Here is a 24,154-nt window from a genome sequence, read left to right as displayed (position 1 = left end):
AATATCAATTTTAAATTTAATTGTTGTACTTTTAGTTTATATGTTGTTTTTCAAAAAACATTTAGGTTTAAATGTTACCACAATACACAGGTATTTAAAACAAAGTATACACACCCTAATTTGTCCATATTTAATTAACGATCGTCACATCACCATCATGTAGAAGTACCACCAACAATACAAGAAAATTCACTTGCACATTGTGATTGGTTATTAGTTTGTAATGACGTCATCTGGTAAGGCTCGATAGATTTGACTTTTGATGACCCCTCAAAGAAGAGCATACAGTGTCCTGATTGGTGCATGCATGTGTTATGTTTATCTTGGGCCATGCATGCTTTCGTCGTTCACTCTCGATCAGACTGTTTTTTCCCATGGTTGGTGGCCTAATTATGCATCTTGCTTTTATCTTTGTGTTTAACATTTTAACCCGCCGCCGCCAACAGGACACTGACCTGGTGGTGGTGCGATGTCTGGTGTCAGTCACTGAAGACGTTATACGTGTTATCGAATGATTTATAATAAATCAAACATAATACTGTATAATAAATTAGGTTAGGCCTATATTTAGACACTGGAACAATTATTTGTCACAGGCTCAATTTACCTTACCGAAAATCGTGACTGCTGCCCCTCTTCCTCTTCAAAATTCAAAACATTTTATTGGTTCACTTAAAATGGAAATTCATTTGCTTGGAATACAACTTCAAGAAAAGATACATCAAATTGCACAAACGCCATAGGCTAATGTTAAAATAGGTTAATAAGCCAATGTTAAAATGCCGTTAATAAAACGATTAAAAATGATTAAAATTCAAAACAAAAATTACTGTATAGTGTTACCGATGAACATTTGAATTATACATATGAATGCTATTTACAACACAACAAAGGACTTCCTAGTTCTAAATACTGTAGATTGACTTGACCGTGGTCTTATTGTCATTATTATAATTGTCTGCTATCGATAGAAATATCTACAGAATTTGTTTCTATTATAATCTTATTATTTTATTTTAATGTTCTCTAATACAATGAACAATTTAAAAATGTATTCATCAATTTTATTTTGTGGCTTTACTAAGCTAAAATTCTGATGATTTTCATATTAAGCAGTTGATTTAATAAATATTTTACAATATACATTTTAAATTTAGTTGTACTTTTAGTTTATATGTTGTTTTTCAAAACACATTTAAGTTTAAATGTTACCACAATACACAGTTATTTAAAACAAAGTGTAAAAAAATGAATGTGTCCATATTAACAATCTTCACGAAAAACATCACATCATGTACATCGAGAAATACAGGAAAATTCACTTGCACATTGGGATTGGTTAGTAGTTTGTAATGACGTCATCTGGTAAGACTGGATCATAGATTTGACATCGAAGAGCATGTGCACCTGATTGGTGCATCTGTTTTGTTTAGCTTTGCCAGCAAGCTTCATTCCTCCCTATATCTGTACCCATTAAAAAATACCATGCTCGATTCGCGAGGTCAATCACTCTGCAGTCTGCGCGGCCGACTACCGATGTGAGTTTAGTTGTTTGTTTTGTTTTTTGCAAAGTGAGAGTACTATTAATTATGAGGAGCTCCTTAGGTGTTTAGTAGAGGACTGGAAGACGGAATTCTTGGGGAAAGTCAGTTTTTGCTAGCTAGCAATAATGAATAATATCCCTGTATAAATGTAAGCGAGGTCCGGCCTAGATGATTGAGCTCGGAGAGAGTGTATAGTTACAACAGGTGGTGGGAACAAAAATGGCAAGCAAGATGAGGACGGCGGTGTTTTGATGCTATGGAAGACATGATGGTCAGAGCTAGGCTACTATAAGTATTAGCGGCCTGAGTCTTGTGAGTACAAAATAAACAAATGCCTCCGTAATTACTTACTGTGTAAATAATAAGGTAAGTACTGTTTGACATTATTATATTTTTATTCCGAGTCTGAGATGTTTGAAAGAAAGGCAATGTATATTTGTTGTATTTTCTTTAGTTAACCCATTGACTCCTAAAAGTCTTACTAAGTTTATTTTGCTAAAAAGGGACCTAAAAAGCATATGTTGCATAATTACCCATAACTTTTGACAGAAATTCAAAAAATTAAAAAAGAAAACTAGACATGTAACTCGTCACTTTGACGAGTTTGGTTATCCGCCGCGCAAGTGGTGCAACATGAACGTGTAACGACGTACCTTTTAACATTAAGGGGATAGGTTGAGGACAAAAGGAAGTGTTCACGTTGGCATTATGACCTGAACTGAAGAATATGATATGTTTTTATTGCTGAATTCTATTATTTTGATTCATATATAGTATACACAGTATAATCGGCGCTACTGCAGTTTCGCACCACAATGTTATATCTTCGATTTCTCACCTAATTTTTTTTCTCACCCCCACATCATACAATTTTGCCATTATGTAACATGTTCCCATGATTTATCCACCGTTATATTACCTTTATAACAATAAAAAATGCCTTTCAAAACAGCTCCTTTTCCTCGAATACTTCGATTGAACTGTGGCCATTTTAGAATCAGAAAATTGCCAGAAATCAATGTATGTTTTATTTTCTGTTTTTATTTTTAAACTGCAGAGTGTGGTTTTTATAAAGAACCAGCTGTTACATATCAAAACGGCGACGATATGAGTCCATACATATAACATTTTATTTTTTTTAAAACAATTCAGTTTTTTAAAAATCATAAACCATATTTAAATATTATTTGAATAATAATACTAATAATGAAGTATTAATTTAACCTCTATTTCGACAGCCGAAAACATTTCTTGCCTTTCAAAACTAAATAGGCCTAGGCTATTATTATATATGTGTAATCGGATTTTATAACACTGCCCTCTATAGTTTCTACATATTTTGGGGAAAATGAAGCATACATTCTGGCAATTAAGTTATAAATATAAGATGGCGAACATTTTTGCAGTGTGTTGACAGCGAGTTCAGTATCGTTTAAAATGTTTTGAAAAGTATTGTTATTAAAAAAAAATTACTTCGTAAGTGGTCGAATCGTATAAACATGTTACATAATATTATGTTGTGAGTGTGAAAAAAGAAAGTTTGGGTGAGAAATCGAAGATATAACAGTGTGGTGCGAAACTGCAGTAGCGCCGTATAATCTGTATCCATATCACATACAGTGTAGAATAGGTGAAATTACGGGACCCGCTATTTATTGCAATTTTTAACATGGCGACGGCATCAAAATGAAATACAAAGATAGCAATTTCGGAAGGATATTATCTCAGCAACAACATATTAACGTGCAAAAGAAATTTGAATACGTGAAATATTGATGCGCGCTCTTTTAAATGTAATGAATTATGACGCAAAAGATGAAAATACGACTTTTTTCATTTAACTGGCCATATGATGACGTCAAAACATTCGATTGGCAAAATTTTCACATGATTTCGTATCTACAATCCAATAGCTTCCAGAAAACGTTTTAATCGTGATTATCCAGATTTATTCTTACGAGCTATAACAGATTAAAATTTACTGTAAAGATGAAAATAATGCCACACGTAATTTAAATTTTTAGGAATGATGACGTCAAAAAAATTAAAATATTTCTAATTCATGCGAAAGACAGTTGATTGACCTAGACAATATCAAAATTTGGGTGAAAATGGAAAACGGATAAGTGGAGATGCGCTCTATTAAATGTGATGAGCTATGACGAAAGATACAAAAATCCTAAATTTTATATTAGCGTGGCCATACGATGACGTCACAATGTCCGGTTAGCCATATTAATACATGATCCGATATCTACAACTCATTAACTTCCAGAAAATGTCATCCACAAAAAGTTGACCGTGCAGTTTAGAAATTACGACTGTTTAAAGAAAGGCTTAATTTTGACGAATTTTTGAACTTTTTCATCAAAAACGTGCGCAAATTGGCCAATTCGACGTGCTCGTATGACGTTACTTTAAGTCGAAATTGTTTAAAAGTTGGTAAAATTACTAGAAAAGGCTGGAAAAACATAAATCACATGAAAAAAATATGTTTTTAATGCTACGTGCGCACCGCACACGTATAAATTTGCGCACATGTGGGAATTTTTTACATGCTTAAAACGACATGAAACGCGTAGAAAGTTGATTAGAAATGAATTTTGCGCATTTTGAAATTTTTAATGCGCGTGCATGCGTAACTTTGTGTAAAACACGCAATTTTTTTTCTACAGAAAGTTAGCGCATGATATAAATTAAACTTTTGCGAAGTTTCAATTTGAAATGTTATTTGGTTTTCGACCTATGTTAAATACGAGAAAATCGTTAAATCGCGCGTAAGTCACGTTGCGCAATTGTAAACGTCATGAAAAGCTTCGCTTGACGACGTTACGTAAATGTCAATATGTTAAGATAGTTAACAAAATGTTATGTTTGCAAGTTTTAGAGAAAAGCGTTACACAAAAATCATACAGAAAGAAAGAAGATGACAAAAAAGATGATGATGATGATTTCGTACAATCACTAGAGGTTATCCTGCAACTTCGTTGCGGATAACCAAATAATACTAAGGACATTTTCTTGAAGCTAAAAGTTGCACAGCAATTGAATGGGTGTTTTTAACCATTATTTTTGCGCTGCCATAATAAACTGGTTATTAAAAAATTCTGCTCCCAAGAAATTAGGTTAATTTATTGGCATCCAATTTATTCACACCGTTTTTAACTGGTTATTTTTAAAATGAAATTACCCTGCCCTGTTTAAACCAAATAAATGCGACAAATAATTTGGACAAATAAAGTATTGAAAGTTGTAAGAAAATACTGTAAATGAATAGATGGATTATCCTAGTTATTGGATACAGTACTGTTTGCTTGATTTGTGTTTATGTTTAGTTAAGCAGGTTTTAGATGCAGCATTAATAATTTATGAAGTTTGTCGCTGTTATAAAAAGCATTAAAGATATATTGTCCTCCAAAAACATGAAAAATGAAGATTAATTAAATCAGACTTAGAATATGTTATTTTGTAGTTTTAATAAAGTTCATCACTTCCATAGGAAAAAAAACGAAAAAAAATTACAAAATAAATGGTTAAATTCAACCAAAATCCATTGGCTGGCAGCCAATTTGACCATTTTTTGCTTTAAATTACATTTTTTTCAGGTAAATAAAATTTTGTTCAATCCAATTTTTGGTCAAAGTGGATAAAACTATTATGTTGCATTAAAATGGAATATTAAAAAAAATTGTATAATTATTTTTTCAGGGGGGGACAATACATCTTTAAACAAAGTAATTATTACTTTAGTACAGAACATACAGTAAGCAAGTCAAAGGTGAAAAACGTTCATTTTTTACTTTATTATTGCAAACAACATATGGCCACTTCTTTGGGTTTCTATTTATATAAATGACCTTATTACTTTAAATTTACTTTTAATTTATTTTTGCATTTTACTTTACATTTTTGCACTTTATTATTGGTTATCCGCACTTGGCGGATAACCCCTTGTTATTGTCAGGATCTTTTTTTTTTTTTCTCTTTTTTTTAGGCTGTTATCGCTTTTTGTAGAGCGATAGCCTATCAGGGGTGAGGGAATTTCAATTTCTTTCACTTGTCCCAGGACAAGTACCTGCACAAAATTCACTTGTCCGAGAAAAAAATTTACTTGTCCCTCTTTATTGCGCAATAGGCGTAAAATTGTGTCAACAAATGTCACGCAAGTGTTTATTGTCTATTTAAAATTCAGCAGTTTATAGGCCTAGCCTAGACTTTTTTAGGCCGCCCAATCTTTTGATAAAAATAACGGTCATTTTTAGGTTTTATTTTATTAACAAAACATTGTGAGTACTGTAGGCCTAATTAATAAATAGTAGTTAAATAAAAAATAAAAGAATTGAATTACCAAAAAAACTGTGGTGTCTATTAATAAATACAAACGTATCATAGCCTAGTCATACATGTGAATTGATCTTTAGTACTGCAGCTATGCCGGCTAGCTAGGTATTTTTTTTATAAAAATAATTTCTATTTTGTCCAGGCATAATTAATTAACAAAATAATACCTAATTAATGTAGGGCTGGCTAGGCCCAATACTAATTAAAGCTTAGGCCTAGACCGTCACCATGGAGAGAGAGAAAAATACCTCCTCTTCAGGCCCCAGGAGGCCATCCATACTCTAGAAGTTAGGCCTCCTACTCTACAACTTCTGTACGGAGAGAGGATGTTTTTGTTATTATCCAATTCACTAAATAAAATAGCTTAAAAAACACTCTTTTCCCTATGAAACCACTTTATCAATTGTCCGTGTGGTTGTCCGACCGTAAAAAACACTTGTCCCGGGCGTCGGGCAAGTGGGTTCGCTCAGCCCTGCCTATTGTTATTGTCAAAGATTTCATTTTTTCTGCTCATTTTTTGTGCGCAGCAGATCTCTAAATTGGCAATAGCTGTTATGTTGTAACTTGGCCAGCAGATGCACGTATATATGTAGTTGTGCAACAAACTTTGGTTTAATGAAAATATGGTCGCGTAGCGTAACTACGCGCGATTTTCTGAAATTCTTAGATTGACTATAACTTGAAAACCAATAGCTATTTTTATATACCACTTGACACACGTATGCTTCATGTCAAGGGTCATCTTCCTGTATCAGCAAAATTTTGAACATTGGTCAAATCGCGCGTACGCGCGCTTTGAAAGTTAAAAATGCTCAAAATCAATTTCTAATCAACTTTCTACACGTTTCAGGACATTTTAAGCATTTCACATTTTTCAAAAAAATTTGCGTTGCGCGCGCGCTTTTGCGCACTTCGCTCGTACGCAGCTTAGAAAGCCCGTTTTTGCGCTTGATTATTGTTTTTCATAATTTTATGATATATTTCTTTCATATTTGATGAATTACGAATGCAAAATAATGACACACGTGCACGTCAAACTTTAAAAATCGTGCGCTTGAAAATTGGTAATTTTATGCAAATTTGTGTAAAAATATGCCTATTTTGAAACGATTATAGCTCTCCAGGATGTCTGGTGACCCCTAATTTTTTTAACTTAATATGTAAGCAGATATGTTGTAGATATGAATGCATGCAAAATTTTTACCTCTGGGCTGTTGTGACGTCATCGTATGGCCACACAAATGTAAAATATAGGGATTTTGTCTCTTTCGACACAGTTCATGACATTCAATAGAGCGCATACCGCGTAAACGTTATCAATTTTTTTCCAATTTTCAATATTCTATTACTAAAACAATTCCTCTTTAGACTTATGAACTTTTTTTTTTAATTTGAAAAAGTCATCATTTTCAAACAATTGAATAAACGTGAGTGGTGTAAAATAAAAAATAACCGTCAACTAAACCGTTTACAATGCTAATACCGTCAACTGTTGACACTTATTAAACGATTGTGTTGTATTCCAGCTGTTCGTTACAATCGTTGTAGTGCAGCCTATTGTAGACTAAGCATAATAAATAACATGTGCATGTTACGATGCGTTGGGCGATAGCCTAACTCGTCAAAGTGACGAGTTCAAATCTAGTTTCTATTTTCTTCTTTCTTTCCACGAATTTTGTTGGTCGCATATCTCTAATTCTGGGCAACATATGATTGTATAACTTTTTCATAAGATTGACCTGTAGCTGTAGATGTGCAAGAAACTTCGTTTTATGATTTTAGAGTTGCGCAATGTGACTTAAGTCATTTTGTTTTGAAACTTAGTGAAAATTTAAGTCATATCAAGCGCAAACTTTCTATGGATTAAAAATGGCATGTTTCACAGAAAGTTACGCGCGCACGACCCGTTTAAAATTTTAAAATGCGAAAAATCAATTTCTAATCAACTTTCTACGCGTTTCATGGCATTTTAAGCATGTCAAAAATTCCCACGCGCGCGCAATTTTTTTACGCGTGCGTGCGCACTTAGCGCAAAAACACCTTCTTTTTGCTTGATTTTTGTTTTTCCAGCCTTTTCTAGTAATTTTACCAACTTTTAAACAATTTTGACTTAAAATCATGTCATACGAGCTCGTAGAATTGGACAATTCGCGCGCGTTTTTGATAAAAAAATTCAAAAATTCGTGAAAATTATGCCTTTTTTAAAAAAGTCATAGATTCTAAACTACGTGGTGAAATATTTTAAAATTACAGATTCTGGAAGTTGATAAGTTGTTGATATTGAATAATGAATCGATATGGCTAACCGGACATTGTGACGTCATCGTATGGCCACTCGAATATAAAATATAGGATTTTTGTCTCTTTCGTCATAGCTCATCACATTTAATAGAGCGCATCTCCAATTACCCGTATTCTATTGCCCTCCATTTTTTTATATTGTCTAGGTCAATCAATTATCTTTCACATGATTTACCATTTTTAAAATTGTGATGACGTCATCATGGTCAAAAGCGTCATTAACTTTGGTCACTAAATTTTCACCTATTCTGAACTGTATGTAGTACGTATACAGTATATAGTGTATACTGTATATACTTTGACGTGACGCAAAATAGAGAGCGCACTAACATTTTTTTCAATAGCATAATCGTTTTTCTGTGCGTAATATTCTAACGTATGACGTGCACGTGGCTTTTGGGCTGCGGATAACCTAACTCGTCCGTAGTGATGAGTTCAAATCTAGTTGTGTGTTTTGTTTACTTGAAGATTGATTTTGTTTAATTATGTACAGGGTGTGCTTTGCTATTTGTATTTTAACTTTAATTGTTTTCCTATGACAGACAGTTTGTCTTATTGATAATGTATTATTTTTGTGTTTACCTAAATGATTGATTTTTAGGGATGCTTTGTTATTTGTATTTTAACCTTCACTTTTTGGTGTTTGTTGACAATATGCTTTTTCATTTATTTCCACAATATTTTATAACATACATACAAGATAATAAATGCCAATAACAACGTAGACATTAATTGGTGTTTTACAGTGATAAAGATTAGGCATTTAATAATGAAGAAAGTAAAAAAACAAAATATGTGTAACAATAACATAAAGTAACTTCTATTATAAGTTATAAATTCTAAATATTGGGACTTCTGTAAAAAACACTGTTAATATATAGTTCACCCTTTTGAAATACTGGTTTCTTTCCTTCATTGAATGCTTTAATCATGACATCCCGAAGAGCTCGCTTCTTCATTAAATCAGCATGAGGAAGATCTTCTAACACGTGCATTTCTTTACACAATTGGGCCTTTAAGCTTTTCACTTGAGATATTTTTTTCAGTTCTGTATAATTTATAAAAACCGTGCAATAATTTGCCTCTGCTTATCCTTCATAATTTTACCAATACGATGAGCATATTCAATATTAATATTTGTATCCTCCATTTTTAAATCTTGCTGGATTTTTAGGTGGCATTTCAAAAATATAAATATACAATGGTGTTTAAACAACAATATTAATCCAGGATTATTTACTATTATGGAGTTAAACCAGCCAACGCAAATAATGTATCCGGAGAAGTGTGCAGATCACCTTTTACTCAATCGTCGCCATTTAGTTCATTTTGAACTAAAATGGAATAGTTTTGAAAATTAGATTAAAAATATAGTCTAGGATAGGACTGAAAAAACAGTACTAACTAAATAGTTACTAGACCCCTGACTTATTTAATTTATCTTAAACTACTTTGTAGACGCACCTCAAACCTTTTATTTTTGTTTGGATATTTTGGTGCCTTCTTTTTTAGATGGCCAAGTTCCGATAGCTTCGCGGGTATTTTATTGTACACTCTAATATTCTTTATATTGGTGGTCCTCCAATTTCTTATTTCTATTTTGTCCCTATATTCAGGGCTTCCCCACAGTGAAAGTCGCGAATTTCAGATTCTTTCCACTGAACTCGCTTTAACATACTTTCTATCTTAACATAAAGAAAAAAAAAATACACGCTTTTCAGTTCTTCAGATTTATCGGCGAGGAGTATATGCTACTCAACGCGACGCGTTGTACGTTCCTCCCCCATCTGTTCAGACATATTTTGTTTATTGTCGTACGTTAAACACTCTAAACGCCATGGTTCTGAACAAGGCCTAAGAAAAAGATTCAGCTCAATTTGTTTTCATTTTACACAGCTGAATGAAATATTTATCACTTATGGTATTTTATACATCCTGAGACATTAACCACAATAATATCAATGTTTCAATGCCTACAGATCCCAAAAGATAATTTTGTCATTGTACACCCTGTTAATGTTACACAGTGTAATACACTAGTGCACTTCGGCTTAGTGTTTGAACTCACTATTTGATAAACCAATATAAAACTCAAACTGGACTTTTCTAATCATGTTATATTAAGTTAAATTGGGTCAGTACAAGTCAAATATTGTTTACATTAATTATTATTTGTTATAAATTGTCAAATCGTGTTTTGTTTACTTCAAGATTGATTTTGTTTAATGATGTACAGGGCATGCTTTGCTATTTGTGTTTTAACTTTAATTTTTTTCCTATTTTTTTTTATTTTGGTTCACTGACAGTGTGTCTCATTGATAATGAATTATTTTGTATTTTGTTTATTTGATTGATTTTGTTTGATTTTGTGTACTTTGTATTTTAATTGGTTTTATTTTGTTGACACCCTGATTACAGTGTCTCTTATTGATAGTGTATTCATTTTTAGGGTATGCTTTGTTATTTGTATTTTAACCTTTTTTTCCTCATTTGTTTCATTCTGGTTGGCACCATTCTGACAACCAATAAATAAATTAATAGTACAAACACAAGGGATTAGTTACATGATGGAGGTCCAGGCATGGGTAAAACATACCAAGGATTGTTTCATTCTGTTTAGCACCAATGTGTGTCACACAAAAAGTGACAAACCAATTTAAAATACTGTAGTACAAAAACAAAAGAATGCAGTTAATTATAATATGATGGAGGGCCAGGCATGAGTAAAACAGACATCAAGGACCAATGGATTTTGATAACATGCTAATACTATAAACAAAGACAGCCTCATAGGGTATGTTCAGGTAGTGTTATGTTTCTGCTGCAACTGCTCAAAATATGGTATAAAGCAATATGGTATACAAATATGATATATTTTATACTATTTTTTAGTACCCTGTTTCTGCTAAAAATACTTCTTGGGTGGTGGTGTTAAAATTCATCCTTTTCTGGGGTAGCACTAACATTTCATTTTGTTTAGCCATTTGGCGAAAGTCAAAATATTTTTTTTAGTCAAATCAGTTTATCTATAGCCAAAATGGCTAAAGTTCAATTTTTTTATTTAGCCAAATGAATCGGTCATTAGCCAAAATTAAAAATTGTTGAAATATAATGGTAAAAACATTTTAGTTAATTTATCTATGTCAATAGGTCTATACACTGTACCCTGAACGTTTTTGTAAGGCATTTGGGGAAAGAGAGCCATGCCTAAATCACTGTATATTTGATTTTAAAAAATAATTGTTGTTGTATTTTATATGATCAAAACAATTGTTCAAATTGTTTTTAATCATACAGCATTCATGCAGTTATCAATTTAATAAGAAACATTTTACAGTTTTCTGAAATCCCCTGAACGCTATGTTATTTTTTTACGCTTGGCTGGTGGCTTCCGTACCACGCGAAAATCGTGTCCTAAGACTTTCACGGTCACCGCCGCGCAGCGGGTGAATGTTTTTAAATTGGGTATGCTCAAGAGGTGCGAAAGTGCAGTAGCGCAGGCCTAGGGGCCTAGGCCTACAAAATTATGTACGACGGTACGTCGTAGGCCTATATGCTAAAAATATTTCTAGCAAACGAACACTCGTATCGCTGTTGAACGTGCAGATAATATAGGCCAAAGCACAGGGAAAAGGTGTTTCTGTCGGGGGAGAAATTTATACCATCCCGGCTCGATTATTTATTACCCAACAACACAGAAGCCGGCCTTGCTGTTTATATAGTCCACAATAAATGCACGTGTGTGTTTAGCTAAATCCCCGTTAGACTCTACCATTTCCCGAATGTTGTTTTGTTTACTCTACTGACGCACTGCACGCACGAGGAAACTTTATTAAGGGTAAAATATGAAACTACATTATTGGAGCCTAAAATGCATAACGCATAAATATTGATTTCGATAAGATCATTCATTGAAGATACTATGTTTTTTTTTAATCTGAAAAGAGCACCCTTATCGAAAAATAGACAATCCCGGTAAATAGCCGACCGTCGGCTGTCGAGTCGTCGATCGTTTGTGCAGCGCAACACGTGATAGTTTAGGTAGACTCCATCATCCATGTGTCGTGTAACGTCTGTCTCTCTGTGCAGTCTACCTCTGCTATCTCCATCATATTGAAATAACAAAGAGACGCCTGGTACAACGAAACAAGTTGACGAAAATGGAGCTTGAAGTAAACAACATGATAACGAACAAAATAAAATGCTTGAAGATCGACAAATGGACCTTTTAGTTGGACTTTATGCTTTCGCCAAAATGATTATTTTATTATCTATTTTATCATATGTCATAGCCAAAATGGCTAAAGTAGCCGTTTTATTTTTCGCCAATCTGGAAACGTTTTCGCCCATGGCGACTTGGCGATCGGCCAGTGCGAGCCCAGCTTTTTACCCAAACTGCCATTTGTGAGGTGGAAGTCTGTGTTTGACCTAAGTATACTGTAACTCCATTCTCCACATTTTTCTTGCATATTTTGGGAGTATATTTTATCTTTTTCATCAATTATGAAACATAGGGGAAACTATAAATCAATAATTATTGGAATGTATGATCAATAGAAATTTGTTTGCCCGCACCTGGCCTTTAAAGGAAAGGAACACTCTAATATCTTACCTAACTATTATAAAAGTAACCCTACCAACTTAATATTCAGAACAATTTATGTTTAAATCGGATTTGTAGTTTTCTAGTAAACAGGATTTTAAAGCTGTTTTCAAGACATTTGAAAATCGCCATCTTGTGCTCATGACAGCCTGTTTGTGACGTCAGATACGGCCGACGAAAATTTTAAGATTCGCGGTTGCATTCGGCGCTTCCATTGGCTAAGCGAATCCGCTAATATGATTGGCTAATAACGCGACATGCCGTCATGCAGGACGGCGATGACACGGTATGAGCATGCGCTGGCTTGGTAAACAAACCTTCGATCGATCTTTTCTTCTGCAAGCCAATTCGTAAATCTTTCAGCTATTGTTAATCTATTGTTACTTTTATTGCCTAGCTGTTTCAAACGGGATTTGGTAGGGGAATTAACTGGCAAACCTTCCAAACGGAGGCTGTTGGTTGACGATGCAGTGTCTACTTTATTTTCATTCAACACGAGTTCTAGGCCTAGTAAGGCATACAATACAGATACACTGGCCGCAAGTACACCATTCTTCGACGACTTGTTATGCTCGAGAATGTTCTTCTTCTCTTCTTTTTTCCTCATCAGCACGACGCAAAACTAACTCTCTTTCTGTATATTCTGGTTCTAAATTTTCTGAATTATAAAAACTCCAAGCCATATTCCGAAAATATTAGGTATGTTAGGCTATTTAATTGATTTTATTTATGGTTATATCCCGCACTTCCATATTGAAATACTGTACTAAGACGATGGACGCTTGGATTTGCTTGAATGCGTTCACCTAATCTGACGTCACATAATTGCTCTTAACCTGTCAAAATGGCGCTGTTCAATTTCCGATATGTTGTCGTTTAAAAGTCTATTTTTTATCAATCATGTTTTTATTACATTTGTCTATAAGCACAGTGGCACATTTAGCCCAGGGTGTTCCTTTCCTTTAAAACAAAATATATTCTGTGCTCCCTGTATATAGAAGCCGTCAATAGAGCCTATGCCAGTTGAAAGCTGTCCTGAATGCTTCAATTGTACAGTATCTTCTTTCGATGGCTTTACATTAGATGCGATATTTTTTGGTAGATCAGGTCTGCCTACATATCGTTCACCTAATACAATATCTTTATCATTGCGTCAAGCACGTACACTATCTTAGGCCTTTCTCTAAAAGGAAATGTTTTCTTTGTGTAGATTTTCTTCACTACCCACTGTTTTTTTTGTTTTGGAAATGCCAAGCCAAACCGAGAGTTCCTGCAAAGATAAAATGCCATTGCAATTATTGATGATTGTTAGAACTACTTTATAAAAATATGTACTGATTATACAATTAGAGCTGTGAGAAACTAGACAAAAGCACAACAATGATTAAAATTACTTTTAAAATTGAAAAAAAATTTCTTTAAATCAATTTAGTATTAAAAAGCTCAAGTTACCATCAGTTAGTTGTTGCTTGTTCCCTCCCTACATTTTCCAAAACAAACTATGTATTGCATATACTGTTAATACTGTATCGTGTATTTTGAAACTGGCAGACACCTGAGACAACGTGGTGAATATAAAAAATTGCATATTAGCACACTAAAAATACAAAAGTACACTGTTTCTTAAAAAAATAAATTACAAATAAAACAATAAAAACTATAAACAAATAAAAGCACCAAATCTGAAAGACCATCTCATGAACTACTGAAAACTGTGAATGAAAGTCACTAGTTAACATAACATTTAACAGTTAAAATAACTACACTCATAGGAAATATAATGAATAAAAGGTGATTACAAAAATATAATTATTAAACTGTCATATAGAGGATAATTTCGTAACTGCAGGCCCGTAACCAGGTGGGGATCGGGGGATCGTACACGCTGAACAGAGAGTTCCGCTTCTCCAACTTTTTTTTGCTGGCATATACTATACTATGATTGTTTACTACATACAGGCCTAGTCAAGCCTTAATAAATTTAATTAATTTACATCGACATTCATTTAACAAAAGTACCGTATATGTCGGTAGTGTACAAGACGCACTTTTGACCCGCAAATTTGCCCTGTCATTATTTACAGTTCCATCTTCAGATGATACATCGTCCCCGGCATCGTCATTAACATTAATACCCTCTTCCATTGACTGGAGTAGGGCCGGTGGGTGTATTTCTGCCCTATCACCTAAGATGGAAGATAATTCAGCGAAATACTTGCAGGTCTTCCGCCCTGCACTACTGCGCTTATTGTTGTTGGCACACTTTTTGTACGACGCACGCAGGGCCTTCAACTTTCTGTTTACGGTTTCAGCGGATCGATTAATGCCTTGTGCAATTAACCGACCGCTGATGTCGCGGTAGATAGTAGCATTCCACACACTACCATCCATCCGGCTTTGTATCTTCTGTTCCCCCCATATTGCCAGCAATGCCAAGACCTCTTCCTCCCCCCCCTTCGGCCATTTTTGTGGAAACTTCGCGCGTTTTGGTTTGTTTATATTTTACATACATGCATTTCCGGTACAGCGGTAAGTTTCGTAAACTTTAAACTATAGTTGACCCAGAACGTTCATTTTATGACTGCGAGTGTTTACACTATACGAAGTGCCGGCCCGAAGCCCGCAATTGCCGGCCCGAAGCCTACTCTAGACTAGGCTCAAAATTGAGCCGGCTCGAGGCCGGCTCGGTTGTTCCCAGAGTGTTTACACTTGTGCACTTTTGGCTCGGAGCCGGCCTCGAGCCGGCCTCGGGCTCGCTAAAAGCTGAAGTGTAAATGGGGTCTTAGACTTTGCTTCCATACTTAAGGCATTTTGAATTGGCCTTCCATACTTAAGGCATTTTGAATTGGCCGTAAGTAAATTCAGCCTTGCCCTAAGGGAGAGTGCCCAAATGTTTTTACTCCGTTTAACTTGTTGTAACGCAACTAGTTTAACGATTTACCGTTATATGCGAGCTAATTTAAATGGGGTTGGGCATGTTCAGTGAGGCATATCAACCCCTCCGTTTACTAGCTACTATACGTAAAAGCATACTAGCTGCTGTAGTTTGATCACTCCATTGTTTAACGCGTAATTAACCGGAGGTCGGACATGCTGTTCAGTGTTGCGTAACGATGATTCCAACGCGTTATTAACAGTCCTTGTTATGGTATGTTGCGTGAAATCCTGTGCTGCGAATGTGATGACTCAAAATAACGGGTTATTAGCAGTCCGGTCTTTGTTGTTACAACGCGTTGTTAACACGATTGTTAATTCGTTTAATTGCTTTTTGGCTCGTTATATTATGTTATAATTATAGTTAATAAAATTGAATTTGTTAATGTTGCATATAGACAAAGACAAGAATTTCGAATTTGTTCCGATTTCTGAAGCCAAACTAATAAAAATGTTGGAAGGGCTATTCCATGGTAACTCGCGTTACATTTAATGGGTAGTTGAATGAGTGTTTGTGTCATTATTTCCATACCAAATAACCTAGAGCATAATTGTTTACTGTAAGGGTAGAGTATAAGTGTATGAACTAAACCAGACAAGAACAAATCAAAAATAATAATTTGTTTAACTTTGGTAGTAATTTTAATATCGGTAGACGTAGATTGGGGGAAAGCAATAAGTCAACAGGAAAAAGGAGATGGAGGAGGACATAGTAATACAGTTCAGCAGAAATTGACAATCTCATCACCACCAGTAGCTGATGTCGATACATTGACACCGGAAGAAGCAGCCCAACAAGCAGCAGATGCATCACTACTACAAAAAGCACTACATTCTAAACTTGTACAATCGAGTCAAGAAAGAAAGCATGAAAAATATATATAATATATTATTTCTTACCTGTTTTATTTTTCCTCATTAATCGTGTGTATTCAGAAGTGCCTATTATAGAGAAATGAAATATCAATCAATTTTACAGTATACTGTAGTTATTTTGTATATTCTGTTTAAGGATGTTCCTGGAGTGAAATATTGCCGCCACTGGACAACTAAACTTATTGAAAGAATTTTTAACAGATTCTACAACAAATAACATTAATGTATGATGCAGTTTAACATAATGACTATAGTCATTTAATATTTATAGTTTAATGACTATAGCCATTTTCACGTAAGCGTGTCCTAGCAACGCTCAAAAGAACTAAAAAACCAAGAACGGTCGCTTAAAATGTGTAAATATTAACAGTCCGGCTCAATCAACATCATTATTCTCAACTTTAACGATTTGGTAACTCAACGCAATTCAATGATTTGGGATCTGAACATGGTAAATTTTAAAGTGTGCACAAGAATTAAATTGCACTCTCTATTACTTAGTTCTCAATATTTCTTAATAATGATCTATTAAATAAAGGATTGAAAGACTAATCAAAATTAATACAACATACCTTTATCAATTTTGTGAAATTGAGCGAGATGCCTTCCAACTCTTGCTCTTTTCATGCTGCATCCTGGAAACGGACAAGAGTCGAGTTCTGACTTGTCGCGTTTCAACTTGAGACTGCCTTCATCTGCAATTTCCATTGCATCTTCTCGTAATAAACCATGCTTTCTGCTCATTAGATGCCGTACAAGTTGCTGAACCTTGGCTTTACACTTTGGCAAAGGGCATTGTCTTGTACGTTTTTTACCCTTCATGGGCTCCTGGTGAATTTAGAAAATAAATAACATTTTTCATTTACATCGACAATGTATACTGTTAATGACCTAATTAGCGTCGCTCTCCAATAATTATTAGAAATATAAAATTATCGATTGAAAAAGCTGCGCCCCTAATTGTATTTTGTAGGACATTTACGGAATAGTATAAAGTGTAAAGTAAAAAATGTTAAAATAATGGATCAATGCGCCAATAATGCGATTATTAACATACATTTACAACATTTTTGAAGACAATTCTATTGATGAAATTGTTAAAAAAAATGTACCTTATTAACATTGTCGTCTACATCACTGCTACTGCTACTGCTAAACATATCACTACCACTGTCGGACTCTGAATCGGATCTGCTGTCGTCACTACTACCGCTATCCATCTCAATGTCTTCTTCACTAACAAATGCGGAAATAGGCTAGTGGTAAAAAAATAAAAACAGTATAAAATAAAATTGTTTTTCATTTTTAAACACTAACACGCCCAAATTTAGGTACAGTACCCAAACTTTATTCAAAGTATTTAATGGTTTGCTTATTAGTTAAACTAACCTACAGTAGCTAATCTTCATTAAAGTTTAGCTACAGTAGGTTATAATTAATTTACAACAATTAAAAAATACAACAGAAATATCTTACTATTCTATCTGCCATACCTCCTTGAGTCTACTCCAGTATTCTCTGTGTATTATTGTAGTACCACTGTAGTAGGTGTGACTAGAATGAGAGTTTTTTTTTCTGAATTGAAGTTTTTGTCATTGAAGTTTCTTGCATTGACCAATCAATGAAATAGATCAAATTGACCAATCAGAGCCAAGCACCACACCTTTAAACCCCAATTTGACTGTTCAGGAAGAAATTCAGGGTTATAATATGGTTTAATGGACTTAAACCCCCTCCCCCTCCTAACCCTAACCGAAAATCATCTAATTTTTATGGCAATTATATTAAATCAATTAAATAAATCCACTAAAACATAGTTTTTTTCAATTAATTTCTAATTAATTACATTAATTACGGGTCTTTTTCACACGTTTTCAATTTTATTTTTATTTTTTATTACAATATTATTATTTCCTGATTAGAAAATCATCTAATTTGTATGGCAATTATATTAAATCAATTAAATAATAAACATTTATTGAAAAATATGCTAATTAATTTGTTTATAATTAATATTAATTAATAAAGAATTTATTTTTTTTTGTTTTTTGTTTTTGTTTTGTTCATATTTCCAATCAATTTGATTTTTTTACTTCAAAAACTAATTTTTTAATTACAAATTACAATTATGGGACATAAGGATAGGAATTTATATAGTAAACCATATTTTAACCCTGAATTTATGGCTAAAATATGGTTTAATGGACTTAAACCCCCTCTCAAATATGGTCCTAATTGTAATTAATTATTAATTGTAATTATTATCTTATCTTATCTTTAAATATGGTTTAATGATCCCCGGGTCATAAAGCCACGTACCATATTATACCCCTGAATTCAGGGTTAAAATATGGTTTATTGGACTTGATCTCCGGGCCATAAAGCCACGTACCATATTATACCCCTGGATTCAGGGTTAAAATATGGTTTATTGGACTTGATCCCCGGGTCATAAAGCCACGTACCATATTATACCCCTGAATTCAGGGTTAAAATATGGTTTATTGGACTTGATCCCCGGGTCATAAAGCCACGTACCATATTATACCCCTGGATTCAGGGTTAAAATATGGTTTATTGGACTTGATCCCCGGGTCATAAAGCCACGTACCATATTATACCCCTGAATTCAGGGTTAAAATATGGTTTATTGGACTTGATCCCCGGGTCATAAAGCCACGTACCATATTATACCCCTGGATTCAGGGTTAAAATATGGTTTATTGGACTTGATCCCCGGGTCATAAAGCCACATACCATATTATACCCCTGGATTCAGGGTTAAAATATGGTTTAATGGACTTAAACCCCCTCCCAAATATGGTTTAAAAGACATAATTGTTATTAATTATTAATTATCTTATCATATCTAATCTTATCTTAAAATATGGCTATTTGTAAGTAGTACAGTCACGGCGGCCACATACTCTACATTACCCACATACAATATCTATGGAACGCCAAAACCGCCACAGTTTTTTCGCCGCCACAATTGCACCTAGCCTAGCCAAATTAAATTTGGCGAGTTACGGTCTAACTTTATAACCAACAACTAAAAAAAGGAAACCGAAGTTGTATAATGGCAGGCCTAGACGTAGATTGGGGGAAAGCAATAAGTCAACAGGAAAAAGGAGATGGAGGAGGACATAGTAATACAGTTCAGCAGAAATTGACAATCTCATCACCACCAGTAGCTGATGTCGATACATTGACACCGGAAGAAGCAGCCCAACAAGCAGCAGATGCATCACTACTACAAAAAGCACTACATTCTAAACTTGTACAATCGAGTCAAGGTGTGCAGCTGGACATCCAACAAAAAGACCCAAACTCATCACTTTATTCTGTCAAATCTTTTGAAGAATTACACTTAAAACCGGAACTTTTAAAAGGTATATACCAAATGGGATTTAATGCCCCGTCAAAAATCCAGGAGACGGCTCTACCTATGCTTCTAGCTGATCCACCTCATAATATGATTGCACAGTCACAGAGTGGTACAGTTAAAACACCGGCATTTGTTCTCACGATGCTCAGTCGAGTTGATGGTAGTAAAAAGTATCCACAGGCTCTGTGTTTAGCACCGACGTTTGAGTTAGCTTTACAGATAGGTGAGGTCGTCAAAGAGATGGGGAAAATGTTAACAGACATATCGGTACGTTACACTGTACGAGGTGAAAGAGTTGCCCGAGGCGAGAGACTAACGGATCAAATTGTTATCGGGACCCCGGGTACGACTCTGGATTGGTGTACGCGTTATTGTGCGATCGATCTTAGCGCAATAACAGTATTTGTCTTGGATGAAGCGGACGTGATGATAGCAACGCAAGGACATCAAGATCAGTCAATTAGGATAAGTAAAAAAATTATTAGACACATGTCAGATGATGTTGTTTTCCGCAACATACGATGAAGCGGTTATAAAATTCGCACAGAGCGTGATCAATGACCCGTTGATTATCCGGTTAAGGCGAGAGGAGGAGAGTCTGAGCAACATTAGGCAATATTACGTCGAGTGTCGAAGTATGGAGGACAAATTCCAATCACTCTGTAACATCTACGGCACTATATCTATAGGACAAGCCATGATTTTTTGCCATACCAAACGAACAGCAGCATGGTTAGCGGAGAAAATGGTAAAGGAAGGTCATGCGGTGGCGCTGTTAAGCGGTGAGCTAACTACTGAGCAGAGAATAAACTTGATCCTGCAGGGTTTAAGCTGGCAACATAAAATGGTTAGCAATTTGGCTAATTGGATATGAAAATGATTAGCCAAATTTTAATTTGATTAGCCAAACCAAAATTAACAAAAAAAAAGACATGTGCAATATTTTTATTTTAAAACAAAACTTTATTACTGCTGTCATTCATTACTAAGTGCGCCTGTCACCCCCATTGATTGAAATCATCATTACATTGCTCAAATGAGGGATTGTCATTCTGTTGCGCAAGGATGTCTTGGTTAAATTCATAACACTAAAACCCCGCTCACAATCAACAGTTGCCATCGGAAGTGAAAGGATAAATTCATACAAAGACACCATATAAATTCATACAAAGACACCATGAGGAAGTCAAAAGTGCGCCTGTCACCCCCATTGATTGAAATCATCATTACATTGCTCAAATGAGGGATTGTCATTCTGTTGCGCAAGGATGTCTTGGTTAAATTCATAACACTAAAACCCCGCTCACAATCAACAGTTGCCATCGGAAGTGAAAGGATAAATTCATACAAAGACACCATGAGGGGATAGAGATCGTTCAGAGATTGGTCATCTAAGAATTTCACCAACTCCTTTAATTTCATGGATTTGCACCTTACAACTAAAATTCGTTTTATTAATTTCCATTCTGCACTTAATTTACTGTGATTACCAAGGCTATCATGGTCCTTGAAATGCTCACACACCTTTACAAGATCATCATCCCCATAAGTAGCAAAATCGGCGCTGGTTACATCAGGGATACTGGAGGGCAGCAAAAAGATGAATTGAGCAATTTGGTCCATATTCCCTAACCGTTCCCCAATGTTTTTAATGATATGTGTCATAAATAAGGCAAATATTGATTTACACTCTTTACGCATAGACTCATTATCCCTGACATGATGTCCCTGATAGTCAAATCCCTCTGGAGTAGCAGTCTTTGGTACTTCATCAAGAAAAGCCATGTACTTGGTACCAGTTTGGGTTTCAGATATTGATTTCAACTCGGCAACACATGCTTCTACTTGACTTAAGACTGTGTTTAGGTTCAAGTCTTGCTTTTGAAATGTCAAGCATAGTTGATTAAGGATGTACAGTACATCGGTTAAAAAGGCAGAGCATGCTAAAAACTTATAGCTGGTCATAGACTTTAACAGTCCTTGCCCAACTGCACTTTTATCCTGAATTAACAGAGACACAAGAGCAACCCAGTTACAGTTTAAAGCCTCTAGTGCACCAAAAAATGATAACCAACGTGTATGAAATATTTGGACAAATTTCTTGTCTGCTTGATCTAATACACTCTGCATTGCATGTAGAGTTCTAGTGCGCTTGCCACTATATTCAAAATATTTAAACGTTTTATTCATTATCTCTTGGAACTTAAGCAAGTAGGGAATAGTATCGGCAGCTTGTCCACTAGCCAAAGCCAGTCGATGGGCTACACAATGGATCGGTATCATGTATGCATTGTGCTGCTTGAATTTAGTAGCAACACCATTTCTGCAGCCAACCATGACACTAGCCCCATCACTACCTACACTTGAAACCTTCTTAAAATCTATGTTAAATTTAGTTAACACATTGTACACAGCTGTGTATATGTCATCTGCTGTAGAACCAGTTAAACTTTGCAATTGCAAAAAATCAGTGGTAAGTTGCCCTTTACATACAGATTTTAAATATATTATGACACTTTGTGTGACAGAAACATCGGTGCTTTCATCAATGCATACCGAATACCAACTACTTTCTTTAATTTTGTTTAAAATATTATTTTTTATCAAATTCGCCATAGCATCCTCCATGTCATGTACAGCGTCGTAAGACTCGTAGTTGGTATGTTTATCCACTTCCAAGTCTCTCAGGTTGTCACCACCAAGATCACAACACAACTGTTTCAATGATTTTATTTTTCTGAAAATAAATAAAATACAGAGTATTATAACCATTGAATAAAGATATATTATTGTTTATATTATATTCTAGTAAATCCATGTGTAATATTTAAATTACATTTTTTGTATGATGACATTTTAACTAATTATTATATAATTAGTTAAAAGGTTACAAAAAATGTAATATATTACACACAGATTTACTAACTAGAAGAATTTTTTTATTAATAATCAATAAATTAAAAATACAAAATGAAATCACAAGCTCATCGAGTATAGTAAGTTTAGCCTTATATTATATATTATATAACACTTACCTGGTAGCAATGTTTTCTTTGCACTGAAAGTAGACAATGTTCATAACCGCTTTCACTGCAATTGCAGCTTTGGTGTTGGCACTCACAACTGCTGACTTCCAGCTCTTTGTAGGCTCCTCCGAGACGAATGCAATCTGAGCATATTTGTGATCTTCAATCTTTTCATGCTTGTTAAGAACATCAGCTTTGGTCACACAGACCCCTTAAGAAAATAAATACAGTGTTATTTTATTAATATTAAAAAACTTTCGTAGGCCTAGGCTAGGCTAGGGCTACTAAAACATGTGTGAATGTGTACTGGCCTAGCTAGCTAGGCCTATCCTATAAAATATATTTATTTCAATAATTAATACTAGGCCTAGCCTAACTAAAAAAGCCTTGTGTTGTACAATCTTCACAAGTCCCATTTTTAAAAATACAACATTTAAACCAACCTTTAGTGAATGTGTTGACACGTTTGGTGTCCGAACACCATTTACAGAAACATAACTGCTCACCATCACCAGCATACTCCACTCTAAGCCATTGGTATTTGGATAACCATTTCCCCATGAGCTCCCTGCTGGCGTTAGTATTTCTCGTGGCCTCATATGCAGGCTTCCATTTCTTATTATTATTAGGAGGCCTAGCATTCTGACTCGATTCTGGACAGATCAGCCACTTATCCATAATTATAATGTCGCAGGTAAAAAAAACACACCAAGGCGCGCGAACCTCGATAGTCGATCACATAGAGAGGAGCAAAGTTTTAAGAACAAACAAACAAACTTTGTCATGTTGGCGGCGCTGTTTATAAACAACTGCAGAGCATGCACAGCAAGCGCGACGAAGTTGTTGTTACAACCTGTTTCAGTACTGATGATCGAGACGCGATCTCTGCCCGCGAGACATGAGAAGCTAGCGGCTTAGCAATGATAGGCCTAGGTTTGTGCCGATTGAGCATTAGCTATTTGGCGAATTGCAGCCAATGTTTTTTCGCCAAATTCGGCTTTGATGGTGCATTTGGCGATTTGGCGAGCGACAGCTTAAACCCTGCATTTTATGTCTGATTTGTCATTGTTACCTAAGTGATCTGAAATTAAATTTTTACTAATGTCTTCCTCCATTTTATTGTTAGCATTATCCTCTTTTG

The 24,154-nt window shown here is 34.8% G+C and overlaps 3 protein-coding genes, 1 long non-coding RNA gene and 1 pseudogene across 4 annotated transcripts in view; 2 read left to right on the top strand and 3 right to left on the bottom strand.

The window, feature by feature from the left end:
• Positions 1-24,154, top strand: part of LOC144849842 (charged multivesicular body protein 4b-like) — a 178,965-nt gene that overhangs the window by 49,993 nt on the left and 104,818 nt on the right. The window lies entirely within an intron of this gene.
• Positions 1-24,154, bottom strand: part of LOC144850190 (polyunsaturated fatty acid 5-lipoxygenase-like) — a 45,659-nt gene that overhangs the window by 13,227 nt on the left and 8,278 nt on the right. The window lies entirely within an intron of this gene.
• Positions 17,274-18,090, bottom strand: LOC144850956 (uncharacterized). The gene is made up of 4 exons (XR_013614139.1): positions 18,076-18,090; positions 17,712-17,855; positions 17,356-17,427; positions 17,274-17,294 (listed from the first exon to the last, which is right to left on the bottom strand). It is a non-coding gene; the product is annotated as an uncharacterized LOC144850956 (long non-coding RNA).
• Positions 19,593-20,861, top strand: LOC144850955 (ATP-dependent RNA helicase DDX19A pseudogene; annotated as a pseudogene).
• On the bottom strand, positions 21,068-23,691 carry LOC144850954 (zinc finger protein 862-like). The gene is made up of 3 exons (XM_078708479.1): positions 23,457-23,691; positions 23,023-23,224; positions 21,068-22,724 (listed from the first exon to the last, which is right to left on the bottom strand). Exons 1-3 carry the CDS (start codon positions 23,689-23,691, stop codon positions 21,068-21,070), a joined length of 2,094 nt encoding a protein of 697 aa, XP_078564605.1.

This window comes from Antedon bifida, chromosome 8 (assembly GCF_963402885.1).
Source record: "Antedon bifida chromosome 8, ecAntBifi1.1, whole genome shotgun sequence".
Classification (NCBI taxonomy): Eukaryota; Metazoa; Echinodermata; class Crinoidea; order Comatulida; family Antedonidae; genus Antedon; species Antedon bifida.
Note: the sequence above shows the minus strand (reverse complement) of the source record. Positions and strands in the feature narration are given on the sequence as shown.